Source organism: Notolepis coatsorum (genome assembly GCF_963971535.1).
Source record: "Notolepis coatsorum genome assembly, chromosome: 1".
NCBI classification, from domain to species: domain Eukaryota; kingdom Metazoa; phylum Chordata; class Actinopteri; order Aulopiformes; family Paralepididae; genus Notolepis; species Notolepis coatsorum.
Window position 1 is genome coordinate 11,750,428 of NC_140165.1, and position 13,384 is coordinate 11,763,811.

The window sequence follows — 13,384 nt, forward strand, 5'->3', positions numbered from 1 at the left end:
AACATGGGACTGACATGAGGAGGCGGGACGGCCTAGAGGTGAAAGAGGTGTGTGTGTGTAACTAGGAGGGATATGAGGACAGTGTGTGTGTGTAGCTAGGAGGGATATGAGGACTGTGTGTGTGTGTGTGTGTGTGTGTGTGTGTGTGTGTGTGTGTGTGTGTGTGTGTGTGTGTGTGTGTGTGTGTGTGTGTAATTAGGAGGGATATGAGGACAGTGTGTGTGTGTAACTAGGAGGGATGTGAGGACTGTGTGTGTGTGTGTAACTAGGAGGGATATGAGGACAGTGTGTGTGTGTAACTAGGAGGGATATGAGGACAGTGTGTATGTGTGACTAGGAGGGATATGAGGACTGTGTGTATGTGTGACTAGGAGGGATATGAGGACTGTGTGTATGTGTGACTAGGAGGGATATGAGGACTGTGTGTATGTGTGACTAGGAGGGATATGAGGACTGTGTGTATGTGTGACTAGGAGGGATGTGAGGACTGTGTGTATGTGTGACTAGGAGGGATGTGAGGACAGTGTGTATGTGTGACTAGGAGGGATGTGAGGACAGTGTGTATGTGTGACTAGGAGGGATGCGAGGACTGTGTGTATGTGTGACTAGGAGGGATGTGAGGACAGTGTGTATGTGTGACTAGGAGGGATGTGAGGACAGTGTGTATGTGTGACTAGGAGGGATGTGAGGACGGTGTGTATGTGTAACTAGGAGGGATGTGAGGACGGTGTGTATGTGTAACTAGGAGGGATGTGAGGACAGTGTGTATGTGTAACTAGGAGGGATGTGAGGACAGTGTGTATGTGTAACTAGGAGGGATGTGAGGACAGTGTGTATGTGTGACTAGGAGGGATGTGAGGACAGTGTGTATGTGTGACTAGGAGGGATGTGAGGACGGTGTGTATGTGTAACTAGGAGGGATACACAAAAAGACAACATTTTAATTGACAATAAGCAGACATTGTACTCACGTGGCGCTCCCTCCGCCATCTCGATAGCTGTGATCCCGCAAGACCAAAGGTCACTCTGCAAGACGAGAGAAGACACCAGGGGTCACCAGCCAACACAGTTGTTGTTCACAGACTCAACCTGACAACAGTGACAAAACCCATCTCGCTGCGTTCACGGGAGCGTTGGGCGTTGCCCGCCGGGGAGGGGACACTCGCTCTGTAGTCGTACGGGGGGGGGGGGCACTCTGTAGTCGTACGGGGGGGGGGCTCACTCTGTAGTGGTACGGGGGGGCTCACTCTGTAGTATACGGGGGGGACGGGGACTCACCCTGTAGTCGTACGTGGGGGGGGCACTCTGTAGTATACGGGGGGGACGGGGACTCACCCTGTAGTCGTACGGGGGGGGGGCTCACTCTGTAGTGGTACGGGGGGGGCTCACTCTGTAGTGGTACAGGGGGGGCTCACTCTGTAGTATACGGGGGGGACGGGGACTCACCCTGTAGTGGTACGGGGGGGGGGGCTCACTCTGTAGTGGTACAGGGGGGGCTCACTCTGTAGTATACGGGGGGGGGGGGGCACTCTGTAGTGGTACGGGGGGGGGGCTCACTCTGTAGTATACGGGGGGGGCTCACTCTGTAGTACACGGGGGGGACGGGGACTCACCCTGTAGTCGTACGTGGCGTCGGGGTTCTCGTCGCAGGCGATGACCTCGGGGGCCATCCAGTACGGCGTCCCGATGAAGGTGTTCCTCCTGCCCACCGTGCGGTCCAGCTGCGCGCTGACGCCAAAGTCCACTAGGGGGCGCAGAGGAGGAGGGATTACAACAGATCCGGGTATTGGTTGCAGCTTGGAGGCTTCCTGGAAGTGGGTTTATTGCTTACCATACATTTCTTTTAGTTTTTTTTTCTTCAAATAGACCGATGGAACACAGGGTGGTAACCTGCCAACGGATTTACCAGCACATAGCCTATATTTACCAGCAGTTGTGCCATCTGGAGTTAATTTCCCTCCTTTGGGTCCGGATCTCAAAACCAAATCACTGGGCCGGCTGACACACACACTGGCCGGCTGTCATTTCGCAGCGGTCGTAAATATAGTGGCCACTTACCGCCGGCCGTGCATTCTGCATGAACTGGCGGTTTGATCCAGTGTGACACTCGCAGATCTCTAGCGGCTCATTTGACGACAAGAAACACCCAGGATCGTTCTTAGAAAAGGACCATAGCGGTTTGGCGATAAACCAGTGTTACATTTATCTCCTGGTGTCACTAACAAATTGGTAGCCTCTTGTCAAATAAGTCGATGTGAGCGTTGGACAAGAAAGGACCTACGGTAAGCGGCGAGGTCATGAACATAAACAAGGAAGTACATACGCAGAGAGAGAGAGAGAAACATGTTTTCTAAGCAGCATTTTGGGCATTTTTCTTCTATATAATTCTATGGTTCATCACCATAACATTAGCATAAAACAATTTAATAAAACAAAAACAAAAAGATAAAAAAAATAAGCTATGCTCAGGATAACAGCAGTGGGAAATGTAAAATATGCAGATCAATATTTAGACTGGTGTGGTCCTGTAAATAACATGATTCCATCCATCACTGGCTCTGTGCTGCGTTGCTAGGATACAGCGGAGGAGACGTTGCCGAGGGACCGCCTGACGACGCCTGCGAGGTCCGAGAGAGTCGAGTGGATATCCAGCCCCTTGGCAACCAGCACTCGAGACGGAACAGAATGACTCGTCGTTGCCAATAGCACCCAAAGTCACCCGGTTTGACCCCAGAGACCAAACTCACCCAGTTTGACCCCAGAGACCAAACTCACCCAGTTTGACCCCAGAGACCAAACTCACCCAGTTTGACCCCAGAGACCAAACTCACCCAGTTTGACCCCAGAGACCAAACTCACCCAGTTTGACCCCAGAGACCAAACTCACCCAGTTTGACCCCAGAGACCAAACTCACCCAGTTTGACCCCAGAGACCAAACTCACCCAGTTTGACCTCTGACCCCACACTCACCCAGTTTGACCCCAGAGACCAAACTCACCCGGTTTGACCCCAGAGACCAAACTCACCCAGTTTGACCCCAGAGACCAAACTCACCCAGTTTGACCCCAGAGACCACACTCACCCAGTTTGACCCCAGAGACCAAACTCACCCAGTTTGACCTCTGACCCCACACTCACCCAGTTTGACCCCAGAGACCAAACTCACCCAGTTTGACCCCAGAGACCACACTCACCCAGTTTGACCCCAGAGACCAAACTCACCTAGTTTGACCCCAGAGACCAAACTCACCCAGTTTGACCCCAGAGACCAAACTCACCCAGTTTGACCCCAGAGACCAAACTCACCCAGTTTGACCCCAGAGACCAAACTCACCCAGTTTGACCTCCGACCCCACACTCGCCAAGTTTGACCCCGGAACCCACACTCACCCAGTTTGACCTCTGACCCCACACTCATCCAGTTTGACCCCGGAGCCCACACTCACCCAGTTTGACCCCGGAGCCCACACTCACCCAGTTTGACCCCGGAGCCCACACTCACCCAGTTTGACCCCGGACCCCACACTCACCCAGTTTGACCTCTGAGCCCACACTCACCCAGTTTGACCCCGGAGCCCACACTCACCCAGTTTGACCCCGGACCCCACACTCACCCAGTTTGACCTCTGACCCCACACTCATCCAGTTTGACCCCGGAGCCCACACTCACCCAGTTTGACCCCGGACCCCACACTCACCCAGTTTGACCTCTGAGCCCACACTCACCCAGTTTGACCCCGGAGCCCACACTCACCCAGTTTGACCCCGGACCCCACACTCACCCAGTTTGACCTCTGCGTTCTCGGTCAGCAGGACGTTCTGGCCCTTGATGTCTCGGTGGATCACATGGTGGGCGTGCAAATGTTGCAGACCCTGAGGACGACAAGAGGTCTTTATCTTCTTTTCTTTTTTTGTTGTTATGCCAATTGCCCCCTCCCCTTCCTGGTCGTTGCTCACATGTGCCCCCCACTTGCCGGTCTAGGGAGCCCTGAAGTCTATCAGATGCTTCCTCCGAGACATAGGAGACAGCCAGCAGCCTCTTTTCACCTGCCAGCGCGGACTCTCATTGCTGAGGTGTAACGTGTGGGAGGTCACACTACCCTCGCCATCTCCCTCCCTCGCTGTGCAGGCGCCCTGACCGACCTGTAGGAGTCGCTGTTTACAACGACCAGAATACCACCCCACCGGCTTCCCTCCCGCTGACTCTGCCAATCGAGCCAGTATGACGGCCGGCCAAGCCGGAGGCAACGCTGACAGCCGGATTCGATACCAGCGTATCTCGCGTTGGTGACGAGCGCTTAGTCCGCTGCGCCACCCAGCCGCCCAGAGGTCTTTATCTTCTTGACACTTTATTTGATTGCATTCCTTATATAACAGCACATAAACCGTTTTGTTGAGGGGGGGGTTGTACATTTATATGGGTCCATTATGGTCTTGTTATTACATTATTGTTATATTTTGTTCTGTTGGGTTATACTGAGCATTTGTCCCAAGAGAGGAGAAGAGAGAAGAGAAGAGGGGAGGAGAGGAGAGGAGAGGAGAGGAGAGAAGGAATGAGGAGAGAAGAGGAGAGGAGAGAAGAGGAGAGAAGGAGGTGAGGAGAGGAGAGGAGAGAAGGAATGAGGAGAGAAGAGGAGAGGAGAGAAGGAGGGGAGGAGAGGAGGAGAGAGGAGAAGGAATGAGGAGAGAAGGAGAGATGAGAGAAGGAATGAGGAGAGGAGAAGAGGGAAGGGAGAGGAGGGGAAATTAGAGGAGAGGAGAGAAGGGATGATGAGAGGGGAGAGGAGAGGAGATGAGAGAAGGAATGAGGAGAGGAGAAAAGAGAAGGGATGAGGAGAGGAGAGAAGAGAAGGGATGATGAGGGGAAAGGAGCGGAAAGGAGAGGAGAAAAGGGAAGGGGTGAGACTGACCCTGAGGATTTCTCTGGAGATGTAGGCGATCCAGTCCTCTTTCAGCTGGTTCCCTTTGGTGTTTTTCACTAAGTCTGTGATGGATCCAGCTCCACAGAACTCCATCACCAGCTAGTTAACACAGTAAAACACAAAGGACATATATATAGAAATACCCACAAATCTATCACCATCTACACAACATCAACACAGTAAAAACACAAATGACACGTTAAATAGAAATACCCACAAATCCATCACTATCTACACAACAAAACAGAAAAGGCACATCATTATTAAAATACGCACATTTAATCGCTGGCTATACACAGTGAATCAGAAATTAAATCTGAATCAGAAACCTGGGATATGGAAATACCCACAGGAACTACCCCACTTTACAGGGGAATAGCTGCTAAATGCATCGCTGTGCGTTGGAGAGCCGTCTAAATAATGGATTACTTAAATCGAGATCTTCATAATCAATGTTCCAATTTGGAAGTTGATATCATCTTTGTCAGACATTTCAGGCGTCAGGCTTTTAGCTGGACCATTGGGACGGTTTAGGGTTCACACCGCTATGAGGTAGACCTCGAGAGTAGGCGTGTCTACTGGCCCACTTGAACGACACACATACCCATAGCTGGTCATCGTGTCCTGGTGGGCTCTTCTTGATGAAGGCGCCGTAGTAGGTAGCTATGTTTCTATGGTGAGAGTATTTCTTCAACATGTTGATCTCCAGTTTGATCTCCTCCTCTTCATCCTGGATGCACAGAGAGACAGAGAGACAGAGAGACAGAGAGAGAGAGAGAGAGAGAGAGAGAGAGCGAGAGACAGAGAAGGAGAGGGAGAGAGAGAGAGACAGTGAGTCAAAGAGGTACAAAGGAGACGTATCAGAAAGGCGATAGCCTTAGTCTTTTCAGCGCCGGCTTCTTCTTGCCGACGGCTCCGTGTCCGATTTTAGCTCAGAGCACCGAGCGCTAGAAGTTGAACACGTTCAGCAACACTGAGCCGCGCTGACGACGGGTTTTCAATAGTCGACCGAGCAACGGCAGCAGCAGCCGTGACCAGCAGTTTCTCCTGAGAGCTGCCGGCCGAAACGGGTCTCGTTTCGCTGTCGACTAAAAAAAAACACACTTCTTCAATCAATATCTGAAATGAAGAAAAAAAAAAAGAGAGAGAAAAAAACACTAACCTTCTTACTGTCCTATACTACCATGCACTATACTAATATGTCTTATGTCTATGCACTCAATACTGCAGCACCCAAGTTCCAGCACTGTTCATTGTGATCATTGTTACTCAGCTGAAAGAGTTGTACCCTTCCTGCTGACTTTGTCGTACAGAACTTGTAAGTCGCTTTGGATAAAACTAAAGCGTCAGCTAAATGACTAAATGTAAATGTCATAGTGTATCGCTACTGAAGAATTTACCCAATACTAGAATCCCATACCAAGAAACATGTCTAACATGCCAGAAATCAAAGCAAATTTCTTTTGAAATTCCTTTAAAAAAAAAAAATGCAGCATTTTTGGTTAGAGCCCAGGCCAATACCGATTTTAAGGAGTAAAATCGTCTGATATTCTTCTCACACATATATTATTCTGTATATATATTATATATCATCAATTATGTAGGTCTTACACCTTAGTTCTTCCACCCTGAGAGACATGAAGTGAATTATATGTGAGCTGGAATCAAACTAGTCTGCATTGCGTGTTCTATTCTGTATTCTAAATAACTTCATCTTCACTAATGATGAATTTATCTTCATATTTTCTATGTAATTGGTAGGTAAGTTAAAAAAAAACTATGTAATGAGTGAAGTCACTGGCAAAAGGTCGATGTCCTCTACTAACTTTAAACAATGTATTCTCTACTCCATCAAGCTAGACGTCTGATGTCCTCTCTACTAACTTTAAACCATGTATTCTCTACATTTTAATATCCTATTCAATGTCACAGAGCTGTATTTTGGCTGGAAAAGGCATATTGGGACTCCGAAAGTGCAGTACCGGCCAGATCCTGGTATTAGCGCTGTCTCGAGAATGCAGTTTCCCCTGTTGCAGACCTGGTGTCACTTTTTTTTTCGGTCCGGGCGGACTATTCTGTTAGTCTGAAGCGAGGGCTTCACCCGATCGCCTGGAATACTTTTTGCGATGCCGAATTCATTATGCTGTAAAAGGAATATGGCATCAGCCAATGGACTATATGATCTAGCAGATGGCGATCAAATAACTGGGAAATTATTTTTGGAATCCAACCGGCCACAGGTAAGAGCGATTTGACGTCAATTTCAGCCTGACCGGGCCTTGTTCTCATAGCCATTCCCCTGATCAGCGTATGTTGTTGTAATAACGAATGCCGTTATTGGTAATCATCAATAATCAGAAACGACTTCCCCCGCCCCCCCCTTTCATGCATTCATGGTGGAACATGATACCGATCATATGCATTTTGATTAACTGTAGCTTGTGTAGGGCCGAAACGCCAATCGATTTAACGTTATTAGCTTAGCGGCTTATAACTAGCCTTGCAGGAATGATCCCAGACCATTCCTATATAACGCTCATATTCATCACGGTATAAAAACAGGAACATATTGATGAAAATCATACTGTCAATTGACAATGACAATGGATACATAGCTATAATATAAAATATAGATTTAGCTTTACAAACAACGTGACGCACAGTGAAAAGTTGTAATGAAAAGCTGGTCATTACAACTTGTGGGGCCCCCGGGAATGTGTATTGTGTGAACAATAACGTATTATGACCGAGTTATATGTAAATAATGCAGTTGGAACACGCTCCGATGGACAAACTATGATGACAGTTTTCTCTGCATTTAATGTTCTGTAAAAAATATTGTAATATCGCCACACCCATCAGCCAACATATCAGTCTATACCCATGTGTCGGACAGGCCAATATTGGCTGACGAAAGGCATGTTAGATCTCTCTAAATGGAGAGAAACGGATTAGGCTATATGTCAATCATTTTTGTCCAATGACCCCAAACAGTCCCAAGTCTATATAGTGTAGAAGTAATGGATCAGATCGATGCTCAGTATCAGCCGATACAGAACGGTGCAGGCTGAGAGGTCAAGAGGTGTAATAACAACAATAACCACTCCATCTTCATGCACTGATGCCAATCCACCGGCACACATCAGGTCAGTCAAATAATTCCTAATTGACGCCAAATCGAGATAAATCAGTGCGTTTAATCCGTACATTTATCATAATTCATTTCCTAAAAACGTAACGCTTCGAACGATCGGATCGGGTCGCCCCCGCCACGCGGCCCCGTCAGCCCGGCGCGTCCCGTGTGGCCCCGGCAGCGGGGTGCGACGAGTGACGCTAAAAGCGACGATGTACAGTGTCAACGGCGCCCCGGCGTGCCTCCGCCCTAATGAGGCCTTTGTTCGGAGATTAATGATGCACCACCGGGTCGCATTGTGATCCCATGTCTCTCAGCCGGCCATTATCACCATAATCCAGTGTGCAACGTTAAGAGGACATGTGTATACTAATAGTACGCAAGTTAATATGTTCCGCAGGGGGACGGAGAGGATTAAGTAAGTAAGCAAGTACATTAATATTAGGCAGACATTAGGATCCTCCTAACAGATGATGGTTTGATGCCTACATTACCCCGCCAGCGAGGCCTAGAAACCTGCATTAATATATACATTGTTTTAACATTTAGCATTCGCCCCAGGAATAACCTCCCCCCTCACAGTTCCCTTTGTTCTAGCCTTTGTGTTCATGTAAATTAACAAAACACTGCATACAGTAGGCCTGCTTTGTGTAGTAGACAAGATTCAAATCCATAATTGTCATCGTACAGTACAACGAAAATAAGTCGGCATCTAACCAGAGTACAAAGTAACAGTCAAGTGCATTAACAATATATAAGTGATTAAACTGGAATATATATATAAATGAGTACTAGTAGTATGGAGTGGAGTACTGAGTAAATATGCTAATCTGATGTATGTTAAGAGTAGTCAAATCAAGAGTTTTATTATTATTATTTAGTATTAGTAGTATTAGTTAGTATTATTATGTACAGTGATAGAGATATAAATACACTAGGGTGGTAAGCGATACGGGCCAGTGGTATAACTAGTAAGGGGAGGTATATACAGATATAGTATACAGGTATGTAAACAGGAATATATGCAGGTATATGCAAACGGATAAATAAATATATATATATATATATATATATATATACACACACACATACAGTATATACAGTGTTATTGTACATGGCCATCATACAGTGGTATATGGGTAGACTATAGGTTGAGGAAGGTAGTTATGAATACAGTGTAAAGTCAAGTCAAGTAAGTCGAGTAATTTATTTATATAGCACGTTTAAAAGCACAAGAGCCAACCAAAGTGCTGTACAATCAAAGCTTAAGGTAAGCAGTGAGCAGTTATAGACAGTGGAGGCAGTAGATATAAATTGAGTTGCTTCAAGAGGTTAATTGAGTTTAATTGAGTAGCAGAAAGATGGCTCTGGGTTCCAGGCTGAGGAGGAAGCTGTCATGGATGCCAGAGGAAACAATTAGCTTGGTCCATAGTTGGTTGTTATGGCCGAGGGGGTCCCGTAATTTGTGCCCAGAATCACAGAATACGTTGATATTTATACATGACAAGAAGGGGTGGGGCCAGGTGACAGGAAGGGGTGGGGCAGGTGACCAGGTTATATTTATACATGACAGGAAGGGGTGGAGCCAGGTGACCAGGTGATACCGGAAGGGGGGTGGAGTGTTAGGGAAGGTGGGGGCTTTAGGTGAGAGGACTGATTGATCAGGGGAGATTGATTAAAGGAAGACAGGACATGTCACATGTGTATTGGGGATTAATCAGGGGAAATATTGGGACTTCAGTAGGTGTGGGGGGGGATGACAACTGGGAGGGGGGGGGGGGTATCTCATTTCTACCACAAAGCCCTTGTGAGGAGAGAGACCTGGACTGTCTGGACTATCAACTTCCGATAGCAATTTATCCACAATCATTTGGGGAACCATTTCAATACCGTCAGGTCCGTCACCCATCTTTGGGTTGTGACCAATTAGCTGCAGAGATACTATAGTATATCAATGAGTTGATTGATCGGTTGGTTTGGTCTTAAGTCAACCAAGACTCTCGTCGGTTAATCATCGTTAATATTTGTATTCATGCAGAACGAGTTATCAACTGATCCATTAATCAACAAATACCTGACCGTTAGTAGACTAATAATTCCTTGCGTTGAGGACAGAGAGAACCAACAATAGCCTGGACGTATTGTATATTCATCGTTAAAAAGGTACTGCAAGTACGTGGTCTTTTTTAGTTTGTTAAAATAAGTGGTCTACATGTTAAAATAATAGCTCTACACTCCGACAGCCATCACTGCTATAGAGTGTTTGGTCAGTAACATGGGTCTCTCCCAGTCTGATTGGATAAAGTGGGAACTGGATACCAGGAAAAGTATTTCCAGTTTACTGCAGAGTGGAGGGACTGACCGACCCATGTTACCGACCAAACATCCTATATCGGTGATGGCTGTTGGAATGTAGAGCTATACAACACTTATTATTTTTAATAGGAACACGCCAACATTTTGGGAAATTATCTTATCGTCTTCTCCAGAGAGAGACAAGAAGATAGATACCAGTTTCCTCTCTGTGTGTTCAGTAGAAAGCCATCTGGCTGCACGTTAGCCTAGCTTAGCACAATGAATGGAAGCGGACAGTGCCGGTTAGCCTTGGCATTGTCCAACTAACACCTCTCCCGAAGGCTAACCGGCACTGTCCGCTTCCATTCATTGTGCTAAGCTAGGCTAACATGATGCAGCTAGATATCTTTCTACTGAACACACAGAGAGGAAACTGGTATCTATCTTCTTGTCTCTCTCTGGAGAAGACGATAAGCTAATTTCCCAAAATGTTGGTGTGTTCCTTTAAGTACAAAGGAGAGAAGCCTCCCTGGGCCTTAAAAGGTCACAGTTAGCCGTCCGGCTCCCCGCTCTCATCCAGCGGCGACTTGACGATGATGAACACCGCCACCGTCACGCTAATTGAACACACAGCGAGCAGCCAGCAGCTTTACAGGGACGTGGCTTCCCCCTATAGAAAGCTCGCTGGGAGGAGGGGGGGGGGGGGGCTGACGGAACAGAGGAGGAGCTACGGGTATCGGTGGTAACGATGCGGCGGGTGAAGAGTGAGAATTAATTCCTTGTATAATTTATTGCCGTTTCCTTTAAGCACTTTACTCGCCGCGCGACAACTATGGCCGTCCTCTGCCGAGGTCACAGTAAGTCGACTACCGTGAAACTTCAAAATAAAAGCCCCATAAGAGAGTCCCAAATAGATGCCTGTCCCAAGTAAAAGGTGGGGTGTTTTTACACATTTTGACAAATAAAAAGGCCGGTGGGTGGGGATCGGACGTTGTGGACAGCGACTCCTACAGGTCGGTTGGTGCGCCTGCGCAGCAGAATCAGGAAGTATCGGGGGCAGCGTGAGCCTCCCACGCGTTACTCCTCGCCGCTGAGAGATCGAGCTGCTGCGGTGAAAAGATGCAACGGCTGCCTCCTCGAGTACCGGAGGGGACACGTGATGCAAGGCTTCGTCCACATTGCAGCCGGCCTGTGGGAGGCATGGCCTAACAGCGTTCGAGACAGGGGAGGGTAGAATTGGACGATACGAAATTGTGATAGGAGAAAAATTGAAAATGGGGAGAAAAAGTAGATCAAAAAAAATTATGGATCTGGTACGGTAAATTTTTTGATGAACATTTTTCTGTGGCTTCACCTTCCGAGCCTCTACGTCACCAACATCTTTATTTCATCACATTGCCGTCACTTAGCAGGTCATCATCAATCTCTGTATCCGAGCTGCTGGAGTCACTGTGTTATTAATGGGAGAGCAGGAGCTCCGTCTGATCAGCCATCTTGTCCTGAGCACCACTGGGCTCTGCTGCAGTGAAGGGTTAATAATAATGACATAATCCATAGGATTAGTAGAAGAAAACCCAGTTCTGTGTTTGTTTGTTTGTTTGTTTTATTTTGATGTGTACATGCTGTTGGTGCACGTCATACAAGTAATAATACATACTGGTTTAAATAAACAATTTGGTATTTTCCATCTTTGCAAGATTTCTGTGCAAAAGGAATCAGAGGCCTGTTCCATATAAAGGCTGGGGTGAGTTCTGTGATTGAAGCCAATAAAAGCCTTGGCTATTAATTTATATTTTACAGTAATAATAGGATTTAATGGTTTATTCATGCCAGACGATCTGTGCAATTGACCCATCTCAAATCCCGCCCTCTTATCTTGATCCTCCGATCACAACTGTTGCTTCCCCCTGAGATAGGTCAATTGCGTTTTTTTCCACATTATCGTTGTTCGGCAAATCAATGCAACAATGTTGAAGGGACCTCTTTAAATCTGGTGCTTATTAGAAGCAGAAAGAGTCATTCAGCGTGGAGGAGAAAGAGTCATTCAGCGTGGAGGAGAACGAGTCATGGAGGAGAAAGAGTCATCCAGCGTGGAGGAGAAAGAGTCATTCAGCGTGGAGAAGAAAGAGTCATGGAGGAGAAAGAGTCATTCAGCGTGGAGGAGAAAGAGTCATTCAGCGTGGAGGAGAAAGAGTCATGGAGGAGAAAGAGTCATTCAGAGTGGAGGAGAAAGAGTCATTCAGCGTGGAGGAGAAAGTCATTCAGCGTGGAGGAGAAAGAGTCATTCAGCGTGGAGGAGAAAGAGTCATTCAGCGGGGAGGAGAAAGAGTCATGGAGGAGAAAGAGTCATGGAGGAGAAAGAGTCATTCAGCGTGGAGGAGAAAGAGTCATGGAGGAGAAAGAGTCATGGAGGAGAAAGAGTGATTCAGCGTGGAGGCGAAAGAGTCATTCAGCGTGGAGGAGAAAGAGTCATGGAGGAGAAAGAGTCATGGAGGAGAAAGAGTGATTCAGCGTGGAGGCGAAAGAGTCATTCAGCGTGGAGGAGAAAGAGTCATGGAGGAGAAAGAGTCATTCAGCGTGGAGGAGAACCAGTCATGGAGGAGAAAGAGTCATCCAGCGTGGAGGAGAAAGAGTCATTCAGCGTGGAGAAGAAAGAGTCATGGAGGAGAAAGAGTCATTCAGCGTGGAGGAGAAAGAGTCATTCAGCGTGGAGGAGAAAGAGTCATTCAGCGTGGAGGAGAAAGAGTCATTCAGCGTGGAGGAGAAAGAGTGATTCAGCGTGGAGGAGAAAGAGTGATTCAGCACGGAGGAGAAAGAGTCATGGAGGAGAAAGAGTGATTCAGCGTGGAGGAGAAAGAGTCATTCAGCGTGGAGGAGAAAGAGTCATTCAGCGTGGAGGAGAAAGAGTCATTCAGCGTGGAGGAGAACGAGTCATGGAGGAGAAAGAGTCATTCAGCGTGGAGGCGAAAGAGTCATTCAGCGTGGAGGAGAAAGAGTCATGGAGGAGAAAGAGTCATTCAGCGTGGAGGAGAA

General features: G+C 47.4%; 1 protein-coding gene across 9 annotated transcripts in view; it reads right to left on the minus strand.

Annotated features, from left to right (window-relative positions):
- Nucleotides 1-13,384, minus strand: part of LOC311241402 (mitogen-activated protein kinase kinase kinase kinase 4-like) — a 144,524-nt gene that overhangs the window by 71,514 nt on the left and 59,626 nt on the right. For all 9 annotated transcript variants that reach the window (XM_084330215.1, XM_084330217.1, XM_084330216.1 and 6 more), the window contains exons 4-8: nt 5,528-5,653; nt 4,912-5,022; nt 3,784-3,874; nt 1,614-1,744; nt 972-1,026 (exon numbers count right to left, since the gene is read on the minus strand). In XM_084330215.1, coding sequence (XP_084186341.1) covers nt 972-1,026; nt 1,614-1,744; nt 3,784-3,874; nt 4,912-5,022; nt 5,528-5,653 — 514 coding nt within the window. The remainder of the gene's footprint in view (nt 1-971; nt 1,027-1,613; nt 1,745-3,783; nt 3,875-4,911; nt 5,023-5,527; nt 5,654-13,384) is intronic.